The 25274-nt window shown below is 61.1% G+C and overlaps 1 protein-coding gene across 2 annotated transcripts; it reads right to left on the reverse strand.

Moving 5' to 3' along the window:
- Nucleotides 1-6670: 6670 nt before the first annotated feature.
- Nucleotides 6671-23347, reverse strand: ANXA6 (annexin A6). 2 transcript variants are annotated; one of them, XM_068409735.1, is made up of 26 exons: nt 23128-23347; nt 20637-20697; nt 17582-17666; nt 17187-17281; nt 16807-16920; nt 16631-16721; nt 16441-16520; nt 16308-16364; nt 16033-16126; nt 15854-15949; nt 15546-15604; nt 15151-15273; nt 14885-14943; nt 14386-14464; nt 13383-13464; nt 13047-13141; nt 12497-12610; nt 11806-11896; nt 11002-11081; nt 10745-10798; nt 9409-9426; nt 8512-8608; nt 8138-8233; nt 7791-7849; nt 7350-7472; nt 6671-7027 (listed from the first exon to the last, which is right to left on the reverse strand). In XM_068409735.1, the coding sequence occupies exons 2-26, from the start codon at nt 20652-20654 to the stop codon at nt 6968-6970; spliced, it is 2019 nt and encodes a 672-aa protein (XP_068265836.1). In that variant the 5' UTR covers nt 20655-20697; nt 23128-23347; the 3' UTR covers nt 6671-6967. The 2 variants fall into 2 exon arrangements, with proteins under 2 accessions (XP_068265836.1, XP_068265837.1); XM_068409736.1 differs by lacking the exon at nt 9409-9426.
- Nucleotides 23348-25274: the final 1927 nt, after the last annotated feature.

A 25274-nucleotide genomic window follows, 5' to 3' on the forward strand; every position in this document is an offset into this window, starting at 1 on the left:
GGACTCACTTCGTAGCTACCTGACTTTCTTTCTTGTGTTGGTTTTGCCACGAAGGTTTTTTTTTAATATATAAAACCAGCAAAACAGAAGAAAAGAAAGCCTGCTGTAAGCAGACATGCTGCTTGCTCTCTGCCTGTTCTGACTTTTCCTCCTTTCTGTAGGTGGCTGCTACTGGGCTCACGGAGGTGTCCTTCACTGGCGATCGTGCCGTTTCCAGCTTTCCCAGTCCTGGCTTCCTATGAAAGCTCTGTTCAGACAGTTCCACCGCTGCTTGGTGATTTGGTGTTTTGGGTTGTACAAATAAATAAATAAACAAATAAGAACTCCTTTCCTTCACTGCCCTTCACTCCAACCGGGACGTCGCCCTGGCTGCCTGGCTGGGTTATGAGACCAATGTGCTCTTTGGCGGTGCTTCTGTCCGAGGTCTCAACTGGGGATGAGACAGCGGGACCCCACGCACAGGCAGTCTCTTCCCTTTTGTTCCCCGAAGGGCTTGTTTCACCCCAGAGGCCCAGTGCTATTCTGTAAATCCTTGGAAAACCTGGCTTCAAAGCTAAATGCAGTCCCACAGAACCAGAAAGCATCTTATTTATAAGATGATGTCTCAGCCTGCAAAAAATAGCCAAACCCTGCTCTATTTCTGTGAGGAGATGAGGGGGGTGGCATGGCCCTGCTTCGAAGCTGCCTGCCTTCCCCTCACTCCATCTTGGGCACGCTCGCACCGAAAAAAGCATCGCTTTACTCACCCAGACGGGTCGCGGAGCGGCTTGGGGCGGTGAGAGCCCTTTGGGCCAGGCGCTCTCTGGCTGTGATCCCCAAATGCAGGAAGACCGGCCCAGCTGAGCTTACTTTTAGGCATGGAGAAGGGGAATTCCCCATGATGGAGGCCCCAGACAGCCTCTGTGTGGTTTTGATAAGGAGCCAGGCACCACTTAAAGGGCTCTCCTGTGCTGTTCCTTCCAGGGGCTGCTGAGCCATGTCAGGTATTAGTCAGCAAAAGCGGGGGGGGCTGTCATGGAGGCTGTGATTCACTTTTGGACAACTGGAGAGCCTGGTTACATCATTCTCCTTGCCTGGTTTCTAAGCGACTTCACTGGGTTTGCAAACAATGTCGTGCTTCTCCCCAGGGAACCTGCTGCATCTTGCAAGAGGTGTTGTCATTGTCCCACGTGCCTTTTTGTCCCATTCTCATCCGTCTCAGGAGTCAGAGCAGGATGCATGTTCCCGGGGGAGCTGGGAAGACCCAGTCAGGTGATGGTGTGCCAGGGTTGCAGGTAGTCCCTGGAAACCATCCGCCAAGGTGTCTGATGGTCAGAGCCAAGGCTCGAACCATCCGGTGCTGGAATAAACACCAAAGATTTAAGAGTTTCTGTTGCAGAGAGGCTGATTCCCACTCCCCAGCTCCTCGCCAGCAGGCACAAAGTTGTACGTGGCAGGGCATTTGGTCTATATTCGTCAGGCATGAACTGTGAGACCTGAAAAGAGCCTTGCTTTAGTCCGGCTGGCTTGGGTGGTAGGAGCATGGGTGCTTGGCAGGAAGGGTGAGGAGCGGTGGGCTCTGGGGCCTGCCTGCAGCCCAGGTACCCGTGGAGGTGGTGGGCCCATGGCGTGCTCTCACCCAATGCCTCTCCCCCTCTCTAGCCAGCTGCGCTTTGTGTTTCTACCTTGAGGTCGCCAGCTTGGGCTGGCCCGAGCGCCAGGACGAATTTCGCTATGAAAACCAAAGGCTTTTGGTCCCGTTGGTCCTTCCTCATTCCTTCGGTCCTGCTGTGCTCACAGGGGAGAGGATTTACCTGACGGCAGCTGTGATTCACGAGTGTGCCTATGTGGCTGTGAATGAAGATGTGTTCACAGCTGACATTTTTACATACTAGGGGCTTTTTTTAGCACGGAGGGTTGGGTTCAGCGCCTTCATGGAGGCTCGTTCACATGAAGGTGCCCTGATTGCTTCCGTGTTTGCAGCCGTGCTGTGGGAAACGGGGCGAGAAGGAGCACAGGCTGCGGGTGGGGGTGGTGGAGCTCTCTTGCCCTCTGCTCCTGCTTGTTTCAGTGCAGGACTAGCTTCCTCCACGTTGACCCTGCTCCAGGGTGAGCAGGGTGGGCCTTGTGCGTGCCCGGCGGTGCGAATCCCGAGTGGAAGTGGCCCAGCAGCCCGAGGCACCCCATAAATCCACCTGTCCCCAGTGCCACTGGGCGAACGGAGCACATTTCAACCCTGTTGGGGCGATCGGGGTGCTGCCGATGGGTGCCCCTCGGCATCAGCAGCCGGGTTCGCTGGGGGCTGTGCTGGTCGGCTGGGTCCCCGTGCTCCAGCAGCGAAAGGAAGCAGAAGGCCGACAGTGACGCTGGGGGAGCGGGGAGGAAGCTCCGGTCGCAGGAGGGGATTTCCAGCACACTGCGATCTGCTGCCTATGCAAATCAGGGACTCGAATTAACCTGGCAGGGTGGGAGGGCTCTGGGATGGAGGGCAGGGGAGGCAGCCTGGGAGAGCGGGCATGGAGGGAGCGTGGAGGGGATCCGGGTGGGCGAGGGGTCAGCAGAGGGATGGAGGAGTGAGGTGCTGGGGAGAGATTTGCTCCCCCAGACCTCCCACAGCACCTGCCTTTGCAGGGGGCTGCAGTCACACCGTGGCTTTCCAGGGATGCCGGGCTGCTTTCACTTTGCTGGGTTTACCCTCTTGCTCCCTTCTCCCTCTGCCTCTGGCACGTGAGGCAAGGCTCAGTGTCACCTGTTTTGCAGATCACCATCCCCTGCCTCCTCCACAGCCTTGCCATCCTCCCCCTCCCTCCTCCACGGTCAGGAGGGGATGGGTCATGGTGGGGCCTGGTGCAGCCCCACAGCAAATGTGCCAAGAGCTGTGGGAACTTGGTCCAGGAGTGCTCAAAGGATTTCCTTGCGTGCCTTAAGCCTGGAATTATCTGGAGTCCAAACTTGCAAGATCAACAACAGGCACAGAGGGGATTTTCCCCTCTTCCTCTCTCACCAAGCCGTGTCTCATCTGGTTGCCATGCCTGAGACAAGGGCTCCTCAGCACTCATCCCGTCCTGGGAAGCCGCCTCCAGGGATGACAGTGTGGGGACAGCAGCCCTGTTGAGCTCAGCCGTTTCCCCAGCCTCAGCTCCCCGTGGGGAACAGGCTGCCCGGTGAGCGGCACCTGGATGTGAGGGACAAGGCTGCTCCTTTCTCCTTTGGCTTGGGAAGAGGAAGAGCAGAAGAAACCTCTGCCGGCTCCTAAGACTGAAGGCTGGGTTTCTCCCCTCCGGGGAAGGGGAGGGCGGTGGGTGGGATGGAAGTGGCTCACTGATGTTGCAGCGTTGGGCCAAGGACCAAGACCAACATCCCGTGTGTCTCTGCACCAGACGTGGCTCCTCCCAGGGTCTGGTAGTAAAGAGGATCTGCAGTGGCCCCCCGCGCTGACTCAGAGGGAGAGGCCTGACCCTCCGCACACCAAGCACGGGCTCGCGGGGTTTTTTGGATGTCGCAACCTGTGAAATCTGGTGTTGGCTTTGCCTGGAAGTGAGTCCTTGCCCCCGGCATTACTGGTCAATGTGCAGAACAGCCGTGTGCCGGGTGCTGGTGTGTAAATCCCAGACCCCAGCGGCAGCTTCTCTGCGGCAGCCCTGAAGGCTGGAGCGTCGGTGGCCAGCACGGACCTGCCTCCAGCCCTTGCCCTGCTCGCAGCCTAAGTCGTCCCCCTTTTTGTGCCAATCATTTTCTCCTCCCCTTTCCTTTCCCTGCCTTCCTTGAACCGCTTGCCTTCTTGTTGATCACAGAGGCAAGGCATGCGGTCTGCCACTGATTGCCCTGGGGTTGGGCTGGTTGGAGCCAGTGGATGGAGCTGGGGTTGGGCTGGTGGGAGCCAGCGGATGGAGCGGAGGTGTTCCTGGAGAGTACTACTCTGAGATGCATTTTCTCTAGAGACGGGGATGCCACAGGGATGAAGCTGCTTTGTCTTAAGGGTCTATGACCTGCCTATGTATTGAGGAAGGGTTTAATGGGGCAAAACAATCCTCACTCAGGGAATTTTTATTTAATTTATTGTCAGTTAACAGAAATTGCTCGTGAGTGATTTGGGCATTAAAGGAAATAAGTGTTCTTCCTTCCTCAGGCTTGGCTTACGCTAAACATATTCTTTCCCCTTCCTAGACTCAGTGTTCCTTGTTTCACTGCAGGTTACACTCACTCCATCCCAAATCCTTTGGCAAGGTGACAGGTCACGTGTAACCTTCTGGCTGCCACTTCTCTGAGCTTCTTACCGGGTTTCTTCCACTCCTCTGTGCTTCTCCATGTCCCAGGGTCCACAGCCTGTCTTGGTGCTGCCAGTCCCCGGGCTCCTCTCGGGTCACTTGGAGTCCTTCTAAAGCAACACCCAGCACCTCCTCCTTCCTCATGGCTGTTTTTAACCAGAGCATCTCATTTCTCTGGGCCTGGAGTCCTCAGGCTCTCCAGCATGGGAAGGGAGCAGGAGTTTCCTTCCGTCGCAGTGGGAGATGCATTTACTGTGATGCAGGACACCAAACGGGAGGAGTCGTCTCCAAACAGGCACTGGCTGCAAATTCATCAACCTCTGCAAGAAAGCATCGGGGGGGAGAAATGGGGAGAAAGTGCCCCAGGTGCAGAGTGAGCCCCAGAGGCCATGTTTGTGCTTCCCAGGATGCTGTGACCCTCCTGGCATTGCCCTGGGGTGGGCAGCTCTGCTGAGCTCAGTCCAGTTTGCGGTTCTCCCTCGTAGCAGCCCATCGTGAGCAGCCCAGGATGTGCTGCCGACCCCAGCAGCGTGGGGGACGGATGCTGAAATACCCTGTGCTTAAATAGGATATTGAGTGTGATTAAGTGTTTGCAGCGATTAAAATGCTGCTAGCTCTTTTCTGCTCCAGCTGTAGCAACTGCTGCTGGAGATGGATTACCACGGCGCTGGGGCAGGACGAAGGCTTTTCGGCGGCAGTACTTTCCAGGAGAGGGAGTTGCTCCGAGGAGGAAATCCCATCTCGCTCTCCCTCCCTGTCCCCAAACACTGTGTGACTCTGGTATCTTGCCCTCATCGTAGCAGCAGCCGGCAGTGGGTGCCAGGGAAATTCCTGGCCTCGGGACCTGTGTGCTGGGGTCAGCTGGGCTTCCTGGCAGTGGTATCGCCCCGAGCCGGGCTGGGGACTGGCCCCGAGGGGCTGCCTGGTCTCACCTGCAGTCCTGTGCCGCTCCAGGGCAGCCGGGTCATGGGTGACGGAGTCACCGGTCACAGGCTTATAGCAATCATGGTACAGCCAGAAAATCTACTGGAGTGTTTACGCCTGTGCCCCGGGAATACACCCCCTGTACATACCCCAGGAGCATCTGTTCTGGCCACAAGGAGGAGGCAGGATGGTGGCTCACGTGTTGCGACCCTGTGCTAACGTTGAGCAGATTTCCCCCCATGTTCTGGAGGAGCAGAGCTCCGCTGCCCTAACTCTGGCTCTCCCAGGGGTGCCGGGCTGTCTCCCAAGCCCCAGAACTTCCTTGGACGTTGCAGCCGGGTCCCTGAGAGCACCGTTCCCAGCTGCGGGGACGTGGCCAGCTCTGCTCCCCGCAGTCGCTGTGCCGTGCCTGGCTCTCCGGCAGCCCCACGCCTCTGCTGCGAAGTTGAGAGCTGCAGGGCTGAGCCGCGGGAAGAGACGGGCAGATGAAGATTGGGGTTACATCCTCCCTTGAAAACATCTTCTACATCTGCTCAAAGTCTTTGCAGCAGGTTCGTGGCCAAGCAGGCCACCTGTAGGCTACTGCCGGCCTGGGGTGGGTTCAGCCCCCCCCAGATGCTGCCTGGACGGGGATGCCCTTTCCTACTTACACACAGGGGCAAGACAGAGGAGCCCAAATCTCTATGGGAGAGGGTGAAAAAGCTTCAGCCAGGCCGTTTGCCCCCAAGAAAGGTGATTTTGTTACAAGGGGTTGTTTTACAGGAAGGCATCAAGGGAATTTTCAGTGGGATAACACCCAGCTGAGTTGTTTCAGCTTCCCTGGTTTGTCTCTACATGTTGCTGCTTCTCAACCTCAGCTGGTTTTGAAGTGTTATAATAATATTGTGTTATTATTCCTAATGCTGCTTTGATATGTTGAAGGTGAAGCTTTCCTCACCCAGCTGTTCTGAGGAAGACTTGGGTAGTCAAGACTTTTTGTGCTGACTTGGAAACAATTGAAAGTGCTGGAATTTCCCACTTTTGGAAATTCCAGTTCTTTTCTCCTGGGCGCTGGGGGAAGTGCAAACATAAACTGTTTTGGGGTGTAGCCTCTACGGCATGTGCCTGTCAACCACTTCTTCAGCGGCTTGAAAGCACAGGAAACCGCGTGCAAGGACGGATGGATGCCATCGAGTCCGATATGTATCTCTGGTTTATAAAAGCATCATCCACGCAACGGCACGAACCCTGCCGGGGGTTTTCAGAGGCACGAAGTGAAGCTCTCAGTGAAATCCCTGTGCTGCTGCCAGCCCCAGATGCATTTCCAGCCCCTCTCTCAGCAGCAGGGGACCCTGGGGTGTTGCTCAGAGGAGCTTTGGGGTCTCCAGGGCCCTCCCTGGGGCTGGGGCAGGGCTCCTGCCCACATTTGCTTGTGGGAACAAGGAAACACTGAGAGTCCTCAGCACGGGCTCAGTCCCACCCAACCCTGCCCCAGTAAATCAACCGCTCTTACCCCAGGGTCAGCAACAGTAAGGATTTATTTATGAGATTTAAAACTGTCTTTTCCATCTGGGTAAATTCCTGGGTTAGTGGCATGTTTGGGTATGAATTATTTTGCACCGAGACAGACAACAATCCCCCTACCCAGACCCCTCTGCTCCCCTCCCCTTGCAATGTGGTGCTGCTTTCCAGCGCAAAGTGAGTTGTCCTCTGCGGGGAACCGAGCGTCCCCTGAAGCCCCCGAAGCTGCAGTGACATCAAGGCGGTGGGTGCGCGCGTGCTGGCTCAGACACGAAGAAGGGGCTCCCGGGGCCGCCTTAGTCCTCCCCCCCGCATAGGGCCAGCAGAGCCTTGCGGTAGTCGCCGGAGGTGTCCTTCTGCAAGAGGGAGACCCATGTTAGAGAACCACCCACTGATGCCTGCCCTGGGGAAGCCCAGTTCCAGGTGCTGGGCATGGGGAAGGCGTAGCTCCATGCCCTGGCCACCCCGCAGGCATCCACGCAGCAGTGGAAGATGTCAGCACATCCCCTCTACAGCCAGATGTGCCAACGCTGGGGCTGGTTGGGGCAGGTTCCCCCTCCCCAGGCGATGCTCAGCCCCTGTGCTGCTCACGGCACCGCGCAGGTTCCTGCAGGGCTCATGGCCAGGGCTCAGCCAGACAAGGTGACAAGCTGGGGAGGGACACCCCTGTCCCCTCACCTCGATCATGTGGTGCAGCGATTTGTCAAACAGGTCTATGAACTCGCCCCGGATGTTCAACAGGTCGATCTCGCTCCGGGAAATCATGATCCGGGTGAGGGTCCTCTCATCCGTGCCGGCACCCTGCAAAGGGGAGCTTGAACAAATAACCCCGGAGGGACTGGGGCTCAGGGACCCTCCCAGCATCTCCAGCACGGTCCGAGCTGTGGATCTCCCCTTGGATGTGTGCTGGGCTTGCTGCCGGCACGACACAAGCCTGTCGTGTCCCCTGCTAACCCCAGAAGGCTGATGCAGTATTTGAGCTCAGCCCTACTCTGCTCTGTTGAGGACAGCCGGGGGCCAGACCCCATCGCTGCTGCGGGGTTCAATCAGAGAGTCCCAAAGGGCGTCTGCCCACCATAGCCTCTCCCGCAGCCCAGCCCCAGGAGAGCCCATCTGTACCTTCATGGACTTGTAGAGCTTGTCAGCGAAGAAGGCTGGCTTGTTCTTCACACTCCGGACTGCAACACACAGAGGGGAGAGAAAGTGGGCTCATGGCACCCAGAGGACACGTTGCAGCAGGGAGCTGTGCCACCCATTGGGTCAGCTGCTAACCCTCCTTGGTACAGGGCTGCAGGCTTGACCCCATAGGACACCCTATAAATTCCCCAACCCCACACCGCGCTGGGAGCCTCCATGGCCCAAAGGCAGCAGGAATCTGCCCTCATGTTGCCTTGGCAGAGGCAGGGGAAGGGGCTGCCTGCCCGCCGGGGAGCCTGGCCCCAAGGGAGCACCTGCCGGGCACTGACCGATGGCCAAGAAGGCGTCCCTCACATCTCCTGACATCCGCTTCCTGATGGCGTGCTCCACGTCGTGGTTGGTCATTTTGATGAACTCCTGAAACACTGAGGACGGGGAGAGAAGAGGGTCACTGCTGAGCCGCTCCATCCCAGCCCTAGACACCCAGGAGACCCCAGCCTCAACTATACAGACTTCTGGACCAGATGGAACCAGAGCAGGCTTTGGTGACCTCAACCAGCCACACTCCAAATGCCATCTCCTCCCACCACTGGGGAGACAGGGCCACCCCAACCTCCTGTTGCCTGGGAGTCCCATCCAGCCCAAATCAAATCACTCGTGTCACAGCTGGGGGTCCAGCAGCGATGGAGAAACGTGGTCCTACCTCTGCGGAGGTGCGGGTAGCTGCGGGTGCAGAGGATGCTGAGGAAGCGGGTCTCCAGGGAGTCGCTGGAGTCGTTGCTGGAGACGTCAGCAAGTTTCTGAAAGAGCAACCGAGAGTGAAGAGGGGGACAGGGGGACTGGCATAGCGGAGAGGGGCAAAGGTGTCAAAGGGCTCTTCCGGGGACAACCAGTCCTGAACACCCTTTTGCAGAGAAGGTGACCTCTCATGAACAAGAAAATAGCTTTTTTTATTTTGGCCAAAAAAGGCACTTTCTGTGCATGGATGAGAAGGTGAACAGCTGCACGTTTACACACTACCTCGGAGAAAAGAGGCTTTCCAGTTTTTATGAAAAAAGCTGTGCAATGCTCATGATTAAGACTTTTTTTTTGTCTTTTGGGGAGGGTGTTTTGCAGGTGACCAATATTGAACAGGGAATTCAGAGCTACCAGACACAGGAACCATCCTCCACCCTGGTCCACAACAGTGCTGCCCATGGGTGAAACGGCTGCTGCGGGGCCCATTCTATCGCAGTCGAAAGTCGCCCCTTCCTCATTCCCCTTTTCGGTGAGCCAGGGAAGCCAGCCCCAAGTCCCATGCTGCCAGGAACATGGGTCCTGCATGCAGGCAGCAGGCAGGATTGGTCCCTAGCCCTCCCAAAGTGGCTTTCTCTCTCTCCTGCCCAGCGCTGCAGGGAAGTGCCCTCGTGCAGGGCATCTGTCCCCTTGCCACACCATCCTCATGCAAGGACCCTGGAGCCCTGAGCAAGCGAATGCAGCCCACGTGGTCAGAGGAGCCCAGCATGTGGGACTGCTCCTCCCAGCCCCAGCCCTGCGCCCGAGGACCCCGGCATCCCCTCAAACATGCAGAAGGCTGAGGAGCGAAAGGGCAGGCACTCACCAGGGTCTCAGCAACGACCTGGTGGAGAGAAAGAGAGAGACAGGAAGACAACAGGGTCAGAAGGTGCTTCTCAACCTTTATCCTTCCCTGACAAAGCGAGGGAAGTCCAGCAAAATCCCCCCAAATGACCTGTCTCCATCTCCCCTGCTTCCCTGCGGGTGGGCCTGATCTTAGGACCTGTGTCCTCCTCCAGTTTGGCCCCTACACTGCTAGCTGGGATGGAGCGGAGGGTAGTCTTTGGCCAAGCAAACTGAGCTCCCCAACCCCTGGGGCTTGGGTACCAGCCAGTAGCTCCTTGGGGAGCATCCTTGCCTGGCCCCAGGCTGGCTCACACCAGCCCGCCCGCCTCTGGTGGGCGCAGGCTGCGAGAGGAGGGGAAGGGCAGCACTGCTGGTAAAACACAGCGTGGCACCAGGCCAGCGGCTGCCCGGCTGGCTCATCCCTCTCTTTGTCATCCCCGGCTCTCTCTTTCTCTGCAGCAGGTCGAGGCGGGCAGCAGTGCAGGCAGCGGGGTGCAGGCAGCGGGGTGCAGGCAGCGGGGTGCAGGCAGTGCAGCAGCCGCTCCCTCTGCCGGCTTGCGTTGGAGCAAGCGGTGCAGGGCAGGACAGCCAAGGGCGAGCTGGGGTTTGGCCCTGCACCGAGCTTCCCAGCCCCTTTCAGAAAAGCCTTGGCCCGAAGGAGCAGGAGGAGGCCAAGGTACACAGCCTGAGGGTCACGGGTCTCCTGGGACTGGGAGCTGAGCCAGGCGATGGGGCCCCAGCACCCCCCTGCACTGCTTCTGGCTGCTCAGCCTTCCCCCTTCCAGTCCTGGCTCACCACAGCCCAGTAAAGATAAGGCAATGGTCTGAGGGCTGAGGCTGGCATCCCAGCAGGCTGAAAAGCAGCTTCGGGTTCAGGGTTGCCCTGTGCACAACACAAAGAGGTGGATGGCTCCTGCAGACCAGCCCCAAGCTGCCTTTGAAGCTCAAGTGCCAGATTTCAGCATCAGTGCGTGTTGCCGGACCCCAAAGTGGCAGCTCTGCGTGACAAACTGTGCAGTCCCAGGCTTGGAGCTCCCCGGGGCTGGCTCCCAGGGCTGCTCGCATGGTTTGCAGCTTCTCTCATGGTTTGGAGCTTCCCTGTGCATGGAGCAGCAAAGCTCAGAGCACCAGAGATGAGGCCTGGGAGCTTTACCTCCAAGGTGTCACCTCCCCTGGCATCTCCCCCTGCAGCTTACCCAGACCCTGCCCCAGCAGCACGTGCTCCCCTGAGGATGCCATTTCCAGACCAGGGGATGCAACATCTTCAATTTTATTTTATGCAGAGCCTGTAAGAGCACTGCCAATATGATTCTTACCTTGGCATCTTCATGTGCCTGTGTGAGGTTCTCTGGTCCTTCGTCGCGGTTGCCCTGTGGTTCAATACAGAAACCATGGAGCTGGGGAGAGGGCATCTCCTGGGAGAGCCTCAAGCGAGGGGGTGGCAGATGGGGTCCAGCAGCGCTGCCCAGCCAGGCGGTGCTGCCCTGCCTTCTCCATAGCCACCGTCCTCGCAGACCCCCACCGCTGCCCATGGCAGGGAGGGGACAATCCCCAGCGAGACATCTGCCCTTACCAGAGCCAAGGAGACAAGAATCCTCTTGAAATGCCCCGATGTGTCGGAGCTCAGGTCATCTTCCAGGCGCTTGTGGTAGGCTGTGGAGAAGGGTGACGGCTGAGCCCTGCAGCCTGCCTGCAGCTCTGCTTCCCACCCACCAGTGCCTGTTGTGCCCGTGATCCCCGTGGGGCTGGTGGTGGCCATCCTCCAGCCTTTGCATGGCTGAAGCAGATGCCTCCATCTGCTATTTTCAGGCCCGGGGAGGAGGGGATCACCGCAGCAGCTCTAATGCCCTGGGCACAAGCGCAGCCTCTTGCTCCAGGAGCTCCCGAGGGATCATTGCGAAAGAGCTCTCAGGGGAGGAGACACTGGTGGCAGAGCTGGGGCATGTCACTGTGACGTGGAGAGAGGCCAGGACCAGCGCTCTGCTGGGGGTGACCAGCCACAGAGCCATCTGTTTAAAACCACAGGCTCTCTGGGGGAGAAGAGGCTGGGGATTTAACCTGGAGCTTGGAGCTCTTGTTCGCAGGGGACATGGATGGAAGGGAAAGAGAAGTGCAGGGTCTGGGGGTGTGAGAAATCACAGGATGGATTTGAGGACTCCTGGCAGCCTCATCCCAGGTTTCCACTTCTCTAATAAGGTTTTGGACTTGGGGAAGAGCTGCTCTTGCCTGGAGGGACTAGTAGACCTTCACAGCACCAAGCCATGGACCCAACCCAGAGATTAAAATGTTCCCTGGGCTCTGGAAAGGGCCTTGTACAGCGTTAAACATGGTCCCTGCCCAGGACCTGGGTGTTCCCCATGGCCCTCCTGTGCCGTACCTTCCTGATATGCGTTGTTGATAGCCGTGATCTCCTGGTTGTTCCGCGTGGCCATGATTTCGATGAGGACGCTCTCGTCTGTGCCGGCCCCCTGGAAGAGAGCGGCATGGCAGGGTGCTGCGGGTGCCAGCGCTGGATGGGGACACGGCGGCATCGCCCCACCAGTGCCAGGCAAGGAGGGGCTGCTCTAACCCCAGGGCTGCCACGTGCCAAAAGTCCATGTCCAGCAAATGGCCCCAAGGGCTGTTAGGAACCAGCATGGAAGCGTCCAAGTGTGCTGCTAGTGGGGTCCCAACTGGTGTGACTGGTGGACTGTGGTGCATGCCACTGGTTTGCCCCCACCCTGGCTCTCCTGTGGCTGCCTGTGCCAGGCAGGGCACTGCTCCCGCTGCGAAGTGGGGATGCTCTGTAAAGCAGTGGGAGGCCTCCCCGAGAGGCTTTGTGTACGGGGTGGCTAGAGCGTGCTGGGCTGCAAAGAGGCCAAACTGGGCTCCCAGTGGGTCCTGAGTGCAAACCAGGTCTTTGTGCTGGTGCTTCCTGCTCTGCTTTCCTTCCATATAGGAGACAGCCCGGGGGCCTGTGAAGCTGGGGTGCACCCACAGCCCCAGGCCACCAGCAGTGTGTGTACAACCACAGCGAAAACCACCCCGTCCTCACGTGCCGAAGCCGATACCCCCGGCGTGGCAGTTACCTCCACAGCCTTCCGCAGCTGCTTGGCATCGTACTGCGCCGGCGTCAGCATGAGCCCGAGGATCAGCTTGGCCAAGCTGCCCGACAGCTCGGATTTCAGGTCTGCCATCAGGTCCTGCAGAAGCGTTGGAGGGTTCAGTCCCCGGCTCCTTCCGCAGGGACAGACCAGCCGAGGCAACACCGGGGAGAAAACAGGGGAGTGTGGGGGTGGGAGACAATTGGGAAGCCCCTTGGGGCAGTTTAAGGTCACATTTTGAGGGGTGGCGCTGGGGAGATCCTGGCTCTGGAGGTCCCTCTGTGCGGGACCGAGGATGGGGCAGGCAAAGGGGAAGGGACACCCTCCCCTTGGGCTGGTGGTGCCCCCAGAGCCGGAAGCTGTTTTGACACCCTTGGGGAAGACTGAGTTGTCATGCTGGGGCAAATCGGGGTGCCCTGGCTGCCCACCACTGCCCAGGTGAGATTTCTGTCAGTGAGGGGCAGATCTTGGCGTGGGAGGGGGCGGGATGTGGGCAGAAGGAAGGAGCAGGGTGGGATGGAGGGGCCGGCAGTACCCTGCCATAGTGAGCCTTGTAAGCCTTTAGGATCTGCTGCCTCTGGGCGTTGCTCCTCTGCGTCACCACGTCGATGATGGCCCCTTCGTCTGTGCCTGCAATGACAGCAGTGACGCTGGGGAGAGCTGAGGGGGCCAGCAGAGCCACACCGTGTCACCGTGGGCACATCCCCTGCAAACCGGGGAGGTGGGGAAGGGAGAGCTCCCACAGCTCCAAAACCATCCCTTTATTCCCCCCGGGGCTTTCACACGGCCCTGCATGGGCCAGGGTGGGTTTGCTGCCCCAGGAGCTGTTGAGGAGCAGCAGGAAGGGGCTGGGCACATGGTCCCCACTTACCCAGGCCCTTCATCGCCTTCCTCAGCACCTGCGCATCCCCGTCGTCGTTGAAACTTCCCGCGGGCTGCACGGTTCCTCGCAGCTGTGGATGCACAGAGGGGTTTGGGTTCAGCCCCGAGCTGGGTGGGATGGACGGAGGGATGGAGAGAAGGAGGGATGGAGAGAAGGAGGGACGGAGAGAAGGAGGGATGGAGAGAAGGAGGGATGGTGCCACCCGGCAAGCTGAGGCCAAAGCAGGTTGTGTGTTAGTGCAAGCACCTGGGGCTCAGTGAGGATGTCCCCGCCACTGTCACCCCTTCCATCGAGGGGCAAACCGTAGCCAGGCCAGCAGAGAGCAGGGAGGAGACGGCAACAGACAGTCCCTGGAGTCTCGGTGTCCTGCTCGGTGTTACACCCGCCTCCCCCAGCGCGGGGACACCTCGGCCGGGGCTGGCTGCATCAGCTGAGAGCCAGGAGAGGAGTCGCTGAAAGGGTGCCCACTCCTGCCCTGCAATTCTATCCTCCTGCACCCTTACAGCTCCCAGCACATCTCCATCCTCCCCGTGCATGTGCATGTAGGGCTCAGGGTGTCTTTTCTGCGCTTCCCAAAGCACCCTTTTGTGGGTGCCTCTAGCCGCATGCAGGGTGCCGGCTCCCCGTGCCCCGGCCAGCCCTGGCGTCGGGGTGGGCTGCCCTGGGGAGCAAGAGGTCTCCGGTGGGCACCGGAGCCAGGGCTGCACGTGATGCATCGCACAGACATGCAGGACATGCTGCCCCAAGGGAGGGAGGGAGGCCTCAGAGAGAGGAGGGGGTTAGTGGAGCCCGTGGGGGGCAGCCAGCCCTGCCGGGGTTATGTCCCGCCAACCTCGTGCCCCAAAACCCGAGAGTGGCGTCGAGAGAAGCTGTGGAGCGAGAGGCAGAGCGGAGGTGCGGGGCCGGCCGTGCCCCGCGGCAGAGAGGAGCAGGGGGGGTCCCAAGCTGGCAGGGAGCAGAAAGGGGTCCGGGGGGGCTGGGGGGTGCTGACCTCTACTTTGGCCACCGCGCTAAGCTCCCACATCCGATAGGCCACCTGCGCCGCCTCGGGGAAGAACTCACCTGCGGCGCTGCAACGGGAGGGCAAGGACATGGGACGGTGAGCCGCGGGGACCCTGCCAGCAGCCACCCCCCGCCCAGCCCCGCACCCCGTCCTGCCCCTCCACGAGGGGCGTTTTGTACCCGCCGGGTGCCAGGCACGGGGGCAGGAGCCGGGTGGGAATGGGGGGAGGCGGGTGGTGAATCCCAACCGCCCCCACCGCAGCGTCCTCCCTCCGGGGTTTGTCTCTGCCCTGCGGGGCTGCCACGTGCCAAGGAGGGACCGTGGTGTCGTGGCTGGCCGTGCACAGGGGCCACAGGGCCCCCTGGGCCCAACCGCTGTCACCGCGGGTGCTGCCCGTCCAGGTGCTCCACCAGGCTCTGACCCGGAGGTTTGTACCCAGCACCAAGGGGATGAAGAGGGACAAATGGGGGGTCACAGGCGGTCTTACTCATCATCCCCTCCGCACAGCTTCAGCAGGGCCTTCTTGTACTCCCCGGAGGTGTCCTCCTGGAAAGACAGACGGAGATGGAGGACCATGTGGCAGGCAGGGTCAAGGTAGTGCCATGGGATGGGTCTCCCTGAGCCTTGTCCTCAGAGATGGACACTGGCACGGGGTGGCTGGGGAGGGGGCTCAGCCCTCCCACGGGCTCTGGCATCACGAGGGAGGCAGCACTACAGCCACTCGGAGGGTGACCGGGCCCCCCCGGCACTTACCTTTATCATGTTGTAGAGAGATTTCTCGTACTTGGTCCTGAACACCTCCCGGATGTCCAGCATGTCGATCTCGCTGCGGGACACCATGATGCGGATCAGCGTGTTGTCTCTTGTGCCCAGCCCCTGCAACGGAGGAGCCCCCGCATCAAGCCTGGGGTGGCCAAGCAACCCTGCTCAGCCCATCGATTTGGGACCCTCTATCAGATTTCTACCCTGGGTCTGAAGGGATAACTCCTTTGGAGGGAAGAGCAGAGACCCCAGGTCACACAGGTCCTGTCTTCATGGACCTGTGTCACCCTGCCCTCCAGCAGCACCCTGTGGCAAGGGGACCCCTCCTCTGGCTGGCTCCCCACAACACTGCGGGGGACCCCCTGGAGAAGGGGTGATCCACTCACCTTCATGGCCTTGTAGAGCCTTTCAGCAAAATACTCTGCCGTGCTCCTGACGCACTTCACTGCGGGGAAATTGAGGAACAGTGAGGGACGCCAGCACCCACCTTCACCAGTGCCCCCAGCGTCCGAGCACCCATGCCCCTTGGGCGCCATGTTCATCATTCCCACCTACCCTGAAGGAGCCTCCCTGAGCTCCCTGAAACTGGGTACAGCCACAACCCCATCCCCGCTGGCTCTTGTGCTGAGCCCTCCCACCCCGGCAAGGCCACCGGCGTGTGTTCACAGCACTCCCCACGCAGGGGCTGACTTACCCACGGCCAGCATCAGCTTCTCGAAGTCACCAGAGAGCTCTCCCCGGATGCTCCTCTCAATTGGCTTCCCAGAAATCTTCAGATACTCATCAAAGACTGTAGGATGAGAGTGACATGATGCCTGGAGAAGCTGCCAAGATACCTTCAAGCCCAACCCTGAGCTCGCAGGAGATGCTCACCCATGCGGAGGTGCTGCTTGCTTCGCCGGCCAAGGATGTAGATGAACTGGGCCTCGTCCGTGCCCCATTTCAGCTCACCGGCTTCCAGCAGGTCCTTGTGGGATGGGGAAGGTGGCAGAGCACAAGTCAGGATGCTGCTCATGTGGGGCTCTGCCCAAGCACAGGCATCCTTGGTGCCCACCCGCCTTTTGCAGGTCTACGTCTGGATGGTCCCAGTGCCACCAGCCCCGTTCCTGCCCAGATGCCACCTGTCCCAGTGACCTGCCAAGCCTCACCTGGGCATCCTGCTGCACCAGGTCCTCACTCACCACATCGTCCTCCTCCCTGGTGCCCTGTGGGACAGAGACAGGCTCAGCCCCGCTGGGTGCAGTCACCCACCATCTACAGATGCTGGACAGATGGACATACCTGAAGCAGAACAACGAGCATCTTCTTGAAGTGGCCCGATGTGTCTCCAACGACATCAGCCTCCAGGTCTCTCTCGTAGGCTGGTGGAAGAGGGCGAGGTCAAGGCCTGGAGAACTGGATCCCCTCACCTCTGCCCCTTGTCCTGGCCCAAGGGGACACAGGGCAGCCCCTGCTCTTCCCCAGCCCTCACCATCTTTGTAGGCGGCCACCAGGTCGTGGATCTCCTGGTTGGTGCGGGAGGCGAGGATCTCGATGAGGCACTTCTCATCCGTGCCAATGCCCTGCGGGCAGAGACGCAGCCCCATGAGCAGCGGGGCCAGCTGGGGTGTCCTCGGAGGGGCCCTGGCGGGGCTGCCCACCCCTTACCCCAATGGCATCTTTGATCTCCTTGGCGTCGCTGTAGGCTGGGGGCCGCATCAGGCTCACGATCAGCCGCTCAAACTTCCCCGTCAGCTCATACTTGAGGTCTGCAATGAGGTCCTGGTGGAGGGGGAGAAAGGGGCTGGGGGACCTTTTGCTCCACGACATCTCTGGTGTGACATCTCTGGACACAGCATGGTGTCCCTGCCCGTGGCAGGGGGGTTGGAACTAGATGATCCTTAAGGTCCCTTCCAACCCAAACCAGTCTGTGATTCTCTCTGAGTGGGTCCAGGGAGCGGTGGGTGCCTGCATGGGCTGGGTGGTGGCAGTCACTGCCACCTGCATCTGTAGTCGGGGCACGGACCAGGGAGCATTTCTACTGTTACCTTCCCGTAGAGAGACTTGTACGCTTGGCAGATCTCCACTCGCTGCTTGTTGCTCCTGGACGTGATGAGGTCGAGGATGGCATCCTTGTCGCTGCCTGCGGGGAGAGCCGGGAGTCACGTTTAGTGCCGTGGCTGGGCCTCACCCCCATGGCTGGGCTCATCAGAGCCATCCTGCTGTGCCCAAAGCTGCTCCCAACTCGGGGCCGGGAGGAGGAGCAGAGCTGAGCTGGCTCCAGGGAGGAAAGGGGAGCCGGGAGAGGTCCTGGCACTCTGCTGAAGCAGACAGGCAGCTGAGAGGGGAGGCGATGCAGGATGCCCAGCCATGCAAGGGTCAACTGAAGGAGTAGGGGACAACAGGGTGACCTTGGGGTGACAGTCCGGAGGAGCATCCATACCAAATCCCTTCATGGCATTGTACAAGGCCTCCGCGTCCTGGCTGGCATCAAAGCCTGGGAAATCCTTCACCGACCCCCTGTAGACCTAGGGGAAAGGAGGCGAGGAGGTGAGAGGGCAAGGAGCAGCCCCGGTGGGATGAGGGGAAGGAGAAGTTGAAGCTGAGCAGGACTGGGGCGAGATCTGCTCCGGCTGCCTGAAGGCAAAGCTCAGCCCCAACCATAAACACTTGTTCTTCTCCTCTGTTGCTTCCTTTCCTGTTTGCTCTGCCCGCTGTGCAGATTGTTTTTGTGCCGGCGTACACAGCCTTCCCTCTCGGATCTCGCTGGCATCACTCTCTGTTTGCTGCTTGTGCCCCATGTTCAAGCTGGGTACAACCCTCCCCACCGCACCAGCAAGAGCTGGTGGTTTGAAGGGAGGTTTCTTGAGCACATTTCGGTTCCCAGCTCCATCTGGGAGGGGTTCAGCAGGAAAAGAGGAGACCTCACGGGAGGGCTGGACACCCTGAGCACAGGGGAAGGCGTGGAAGGACCAGGGCGATCCCCCTGCAATGCAGCCGGGCCAAAGGGAGTTATGGGGGTGGATGTTGTGAGCAGGGAAACCCTCCGGATGCTGAGGATGCCCAAGCTCTGCGTGGCCTCCAAGTAAGGAGACACATTTACAGGCACAAAATCATCATGGGCTGCTAAGCAGAAAGCACTGAGAAGTGCCAGGGCTGCCAACAGCTCGTCCTGCCCCAGAGTGTGCCTTCCCGCAGGGCTCAGGCTGGTCCGAGGGGCCAGAGCAGAGATCCTGGGTGCAGGGAAAGACTTTCCTGGGAGCCTGAGAAATCCTGAGGGTTGGCGTGATCCACTTCTGTCTGCTCCTCTGCACCTCCAGGCTGCACAACGGGGAGCCCAGGCGTGACAGCCCCAAACAGAGACCTCAGGAAAAAGCAGGGACCGTGCTCGCCCTCCCCAGGTCAGCTTTGCCTGGGGAATTCAACCCGGGGAGCCTGGGGCTGGGCTCTGAACTGGATCAGCACAAACCCTGGGTGGAAGCAGATGTGAAGCCAGCCTGGCCCCACGTAAGGCGCTGGGACACGTCCCCATCGGAGGCACGGAGCGGGAAGAGCTGAACAGCAGTGTTTCCTCAGCCAGGCTGAGCCGGGGCTCTCAGCTGTGTCAGCACTCTGGGAAGCTCTGAGCATCCTCCCTTGGCTCTGCCTGTACCATGTGCCAACGGGGTGCGTAACCTCCCAGGGCTTGCTCAGGATCTGCTGCAGGGCTTGTTTAAAACCCCTGAGAGCTGTACAAACACCCAGGGCTGTTGCCAGCGTGGGCATCTAAAGCGGACGTGTCCCCAGAGAAGATGGGCATCGGGAAGGCAGCACCAGTGCCAGCATCCCGCACCCAGCACGTGCCTCCAGGAGTGAACCCAAGGGGATGGACACAGGGCAGCCTCGTATCCGTCACTCTTCCGGGCCCCATCCCAACGCTGCAGCACAACAGCTCCGCTGTGCATCTCACAGCTCGCCTCTGGACCCCCACTTTCCAGAGACAAACCAGTCCAGGCTGGGCACATCCCACAGCCCCTCTTGGGAGGAGCTCCTGGCACTGGGATCCCACGTGGCGGGGACCAAGTCGGGCAAGAGGAGACGCTGCCCTTCGAGGGCGCTGGGACAGATCGTATTGCAAGTGATTCATCCGGAGAGACGGATTTAGCCCTGCTTCCCAGCAGCTCCCAGACCCTCCTGGCTCAGTGCAAGCTGCTGCCCACACACGTGCCTTGCAGGGACATAAATAAGGAGTTGCAGGGCAAAAGAGGTGCCCGGAGGCAGCAGGAGGGGATGAAGGTGGCTGGAAGGTGCTGGAGTTGCACAAGTGGTGATGGGGAAACGAGATGTTGGCCCTGGTTAAATGGGGAGGAGGAGCAGGGCTGTGTTGCTGCCTGCTGAGCTGTCGAAGCACGAGCTGCCTGCCTTGCCACAGTGCTGCTGTGGAGGGGGCAAGGGAAACTGAGGCAGGAGCTCAGCGCTGTGTCACCCCACGCTCCCCGCGCTCTCGTGGGAACGAGCCCCAGGGAGGTGCAGAAACATCACTCGGGAGGGACGCAGCATCCTGCCTGCTGCGCCCTCCTCACACCCCCATCCTCTTCTCCATCCCCCACCTCAGCTGCCAGGGCCCCCCCTCCCCTCCTCCCGCTTCTGAGCCACGCCGGCCTGCCCGGGACCTCCCGGCTAAAAATAAGCCAGGCTGGGGCCGGGAGGGTGGGAGCAAAATTCCCAGCGTGGTTTCGCTCTCTCGCACCGCGTGGCTGCTCGGGGTCCTGGACCACCACAGGGGTGACACTCACCCGCGCTGTGCCTCAGTTTCCCCACCCAGAGGCAACCACCCCCTCGGCTGGACAGGAAGCTGTGGATAGTTGGGCTTGAGGCAATGATTACTTGATTTCTCCAGGGAATGGAAAGCAGAGCCTGGCCCCGAGCAGTGGAGAAGGGAGGCTCTGGGCTTGGGCTCCTCCCCTGCCTGGCACAGCGCAGGCTGGCTGCGCCCTGCCAGCCACAGCTGCCCACCCAGGCAGGGTTTTCCACCCACGCCGAGAGGTTTTCCTGGCTGCAAGGCAGCACCTGCTCACCCAGCTGCCACCTTACACCAGCCCCAGCTCGGAGCGGGGAGGAATCCAGGCCGGGGGGCAGACGCCAGAGCGGGGCTGTGCGCCTTGCAGCGGGATCGGGCACAGCCAGGGTTTCTCCCCAGCTAAAGCCCAAATCCCTGGTGCAACATCTCTTCTCCTCCCCTTCCCCCAGCCCTCCTTCTGTCCTCCAGCCTGCTGTGGTCCCAGAAGGATTTTGCTCCTCGCTGTCCCTGCTCTCCCAGCTCCCCGCCCCAGCGCTTCCCCCATCTCCGTCGCATCCAGACAGCTCTGGCTGGAGAGGCAGGAATGTAAACAGGCTCCGGGCAGCATCGCACCCCACGCACGTCACCGCCAGCCTTGCTGCACAATGGAGACGCTGCGCTGGGACCTGCCCCGCAGCACCCTCAGCACCCATCCCCGCCGTGTGTGGGTCACCCTTACCTTTCCTTTGGGTGCCATGGCTTCCCGAGCTGGAAATCACTGGAGCGAGGGCAAGGAGGAGCTGCGGGAGGGAACAGAAAAGCTGCCGTGAGCCAAAGCCCCTCTCTGCGGGCTGCGTTGGTTGAGGGGGGCTTCGCTCCATCCCTCGGGTGCTGCCCCAGCCATCGCTGCGGGTGCGATACCCGCGGGAGGGCAATGGCTGGGTGCTGCTGGGGAGGCTCAGGGAGATGGGCTTCACCAGCCACCCTGCGGCACCAGAACTGAGGTCCTTTGGTATCTGACACCGAGTTGGGGACCCCACGGGCTGGGGGGCAGTGGAGATGGGCCCCCACGCAGCTTCCTGCCAGCACGGAGAGAAACCGGGAGGGGAAGAAGGCGTTGAATACATGGAAATGGGCTGAGCATCCTCCGCGGGGCTGGCCCTCCTCGCTGCACCCCGCAATGCTCCCCCTGCTCCCTGCAGCCCCCTGAGCCCTGGCACCATCCCAGCTTCAGCAGCTGCTGGGGATGGCCCCATTGGTGCACGTTGCCAGGGCTGGGCAGCCCCCGCAAAGTCCCACCAGCTTTATCTGAGTTTTCGTGCACCGGATCAAGGCCACCGCCAGTCCCACGCACCCAGAGGAGCCCAGGAAACGGAGCTGAGTTTCCAGGGCAACTCGCAGGTTGTTTTCTAACACCATTTATAGCTGCAACCCGCTGCTGCGTGGGCTCTCCCCACCCCCTCCAGAGAAAGTCCCCAGACAGCGCCGTTTGCTCCGAGAAAGCTGACGAAGGAAGAGAAACAGCTGGAAAATGGAGCGCGGCCATGAGCGAACCGCTGAGTGTCGGCTGAGCTCCAGCCATGCAGCACGGCTCCCTCCTCGCCAGTGCTCGCCCTCCCTCCGAGACACGTTGCAGGAAAGCTCCAGGCTCAGTGGGGCCGCCCCAGGGGGATTCCTGCCCCCAGCTCAGCTCGATTTCACGCCATGGAGCAAGTAGGGGAAAATCATATGAACTTCCCCAGCTTGGCCCCGCATCCCTGTGAGAGCACCCGTGGAGGGGGAGACCCAGCCCCGCGGCCGTCAGTGCGGCTGGGTCACCCCGTGCGGGTGCAGGAAGCCTTCTGGGACCCGCGAGCATCCTTGCTGAGGGGAGGAAGTTTTGCAGAAAACCAGAGCTGCCTTCACCTCCCCTTCCCGTTTCAGCTGGGGAGGCTGCAAGCCTCGGCCGCCCTTCCCCACGGCTCCTGGCTAGGGGAGAGCCCCTGCGTGCCCCACGTATCGTGGGGCTGCGCTGCGGCTGGGTGGGTGTCAGAGGACCCCAGCCCCCAGCCTATGCAGCCTTTTAATACCGTTCAGAAGGTGCGTACGTGCCAGGGAATGGCGAGAGCCCTGTGTGGCACAGCCCTCCTGCCTCCCTCCATGCATGCGGCAGCCGGGCTGAGACCGCCCAACTCATCTCAGCAGTGGCGGAGGATCCCCGGCCACACCCAGTGCCCAGCCTGTCCCTGCAGCGCCCCATCCCTGTCCCCCACCGCCGCCGACACCTCCGCAGAGGCTGGGGGGCAGCCCCAGCCCTTGCCCTGCCGGCGGGCGATCCGGGGAGGATGCCCGGACACACGCCCCGCATCCGTGGGGCGGGCGGTGAAACCTGGGGGCTGCAGAGCCCGGGCATGGGGATGTGCCTGCACCCCCGAAACGATGGAGAGGTTTGGGTTATGGGAGTCCCTGGACAGAAAGTGCCACAAGAAACCCTAAACAACGTGCACAGCCCGTCCCCTTTGCAGAACGACCCCCCCTTGCCAAAAAGCCCCCATTCCCCTGCAGCGTGCACCCCGCTGGCCCCACCACGGCCCCACCGCCGCTTTGGGCTCAGGGCTTTCACCCCAGCAGCCCAACAGCTATTTTTGCAGCCTCAGGCGGGGCTCTCCTGGCATGGCCGCACGCGCCGAAGGCCGCGGCACACCCAGCGCCCCGCCGTCCTGCCCGTGGGGCGGAAAGGGAGCTTCACCCCATTAAAAACCGCAGCATCCGTCCTCCCCGCGGGGCAAGGGAGGTCCCCAAAGTCCCCTGCCCCCCCCCAGCGCCAAAAAGCCCCCCTGCCCTTCCAGAGCTCCGTGCCTCGGGGTGTCATACGGAGCGTTTGCCTGTGCACAGCTTGGTGGGTGCCGGGCAGGGGGATCCTCCCTGCCGAGGCCAGCTCGCACCCCTGCACCGAGGGACGGGCATTTCCGCGGCCGCCGCAGCACCGGGGCACAGACAAAGGCGCATCCCGGCCGGGGCACACCCATGGCCCCGCAGCAACCCCCGAAAAAACACCCGCCGGCAGCGCAGCCCCCCCCCAGGCTTTTGTTAAAAAGGAAGGATTCTTTTGCTAAAAAGAAAAAGAAAGCGAGGATCCCTCCTGCAGCCACCCCACGGAGCTCACCGCCCGGCCACGGCTGTCCCCCTACATGCCAGCGCTGTCCCCCTACACGCCACCACTGTCCCCCTACACGCCAGTTCACACTCACAAGCGGCACCGAGGTCTGTCCGGGCACACTCACGGGTGCAGCCGCCCACCCCACCGGCGAGCTCGGTGCGTACTCGTGGCCGTGCGCTCGTCCTTGGCGTGCAGCTGTTTCCTCCCGGTGAGACGTCACCGCTCACGAGCCCTCCAGTCCCCGCCTGCCATGACACTGGGGTCAGGGCCGCGATCCCACCCTCGCCGCCATGCCACACCTCAGCCCCTCGGCTTTGGGTGCTCGCCGTGCAGGGGCACCCGATGGCACCCACGGAAGCGCCCTGCTCCTGCCAGGGCGCGGGGAAGGGGAACGCTGGGCAGACAAGGCGAGCACAGGGGCTGCGTGCCAGCAGCGGTGACACAGTGCGGGGCGATAACGGTGATTGCACTTAAACTGCGGAAATTTCACCCCCTTCCGTTCCCCCCGCCCCGGTTTCCTGGTGAACGCTGGGGTGCAGGGTACCCCGCTGCCTCCCGGGCTGCTCCTGCTGCCAGCCACCTCTGCCTGCCCCAAAACCCCCTTCCCTGGTCGTGGCTGGGAAACGTCCATCCCTGACTCCCTCTGCAACAGCCAAGAGGGGGGGTTGGCCCCCCCCAGACCTCCTTAAGGGCTAAGGTGCTGAGCAGGGCTCTGCAAGGAGCATCCATGGGGCAGGAGCCGAGGTGGGGAGAGGCAGCTCGTTGTCCCCCCAGCCTTCCCTCCTGTGCTGCAGACACAGGGAGGAGAAGACCTTGCAGCACGACTGTGGGCAGAGACACAGGCTGAGGCTCTGGGATGCTCCTGGCAGGCTGCACGGATTCCTTCCCTGCCTGGCCCAGGTTAACCCTGCTCCCTCTACACCACCACCCTTTGCCCCCGCCGGCACAGAAGCTGCAGGAGGGCTGGAGGAGCTCCCCAGGAGCTGTGGGCAGTGGTGTCTCTGCTCTGGCTGGTACCAGCAGGAGCAGATCAACCCAGGGGCCCCTTGGAGATGTTGAAGGCTGCTGGCATGTCACCTTCCAGGCATCCCAGCCCCAGTGGTACCCACTGGCTAGAGCATCTCTCTGGGGCTGCCAGAGCAGCTGAGCTGCTCAGCCCTGCCTGTCCTGGGCAGCAGAGACCCCAGGCTGGGTGGGATATGCCTGATGACTGGGACACAGCCACAGGGCTGTGCCCCCTCGGGGGACTGGGGGCACCCTGGGAGGGGCAGACCCTCATGGCCAGCTGGCACCGGCTGCTCCTTTGTGCCCTGTTGTTCCCTCAGGCTGGCGTTGGTGTCTGCAAACCTTGCTCATGTGAGACAGCGTGGGTGACAAGGACAGCTTTGTTCACCCTGCACTGCAGGGCAACAGCCCTGCTCTCCTCCAAGTGCCCCTAGCTGTGTCATGGTGTGCTGAGCCCCCTGCCCCCCAGGGGTAGCCCAGGAGCTCCCAGGGTGCACTGGGGACATGGGGCTGCCCCACAGAGCCAGGGCAGGGCAGCCTTATGGCTAGAGCATACACCTATGCTTTAGGTGCTCTAGATCCTTCCTTGCTTTATTCCTGCATGGCTGAGGTCCCCTTCCTCTGCTCCCTGCGAGCTGAAGGATGTGCTGAACTACAACACAGCCTGAGAGGTTTTTGTCCCCAAATACTGTAAGCAGACTCAGCCTAAGCACTATCTACAATAACACGGCTGAGATGGGCACAGCAGCAGTGTCACCAGCTCTGCCAGGAGGCTGAAAAGGCTTCTCCTCTCTGCAGCTCTCCTCGCCCTCCTCTTTGACCTGAAAGCCCTGGTTGACATGATGTCCATCGGCATGCTGCTGGCCTACTTGCTGGTGGCTGGCTGTGTGCTGCTGCTCAGGTGGGGCTGCTGGGGACATGGGACGGGGCTCACCCAGCTTCTGGTGTTGGCCATGCCCGGGGCAAGGCCCTGGCCTTGGGGCACTGCAGGTGCACGCTCACGTGCCTTGATGCCCAATATCTGCTCTTCAGGTATCGCCTGAACCCAGCACTCGGGACACTCCTGCAGGGAAGGTCCCGGCTGCGCAGCTCTGGTGGGATGATCTCGTCCGCCCGGCCCTGCGTCCCACCCCGCGTTCCTCTGCTGTGGTGGCCTGGGCTTTGACAGCTGTAGGTACGCCCGGGAAGCGATGGGTGGGCTTTACGGGGAGCTGGCGTGGGGGGACCCACGGG

Source organism: Nyctibius grandis, chromosome 10 (genome assembly GCF_013368605.1).
Source record: "Nyctibius grandis isolate bNycGra1 chromosome 10, bNycGra1.pri, whole genome shotgun sequence".
NCBI classification, from domain to species: Eukaryota; Metazoa; Chordata; class Aves; order Nyctibiiformes; family Nyctibiidae; genus Nyctibius; species Nyctibius grandis.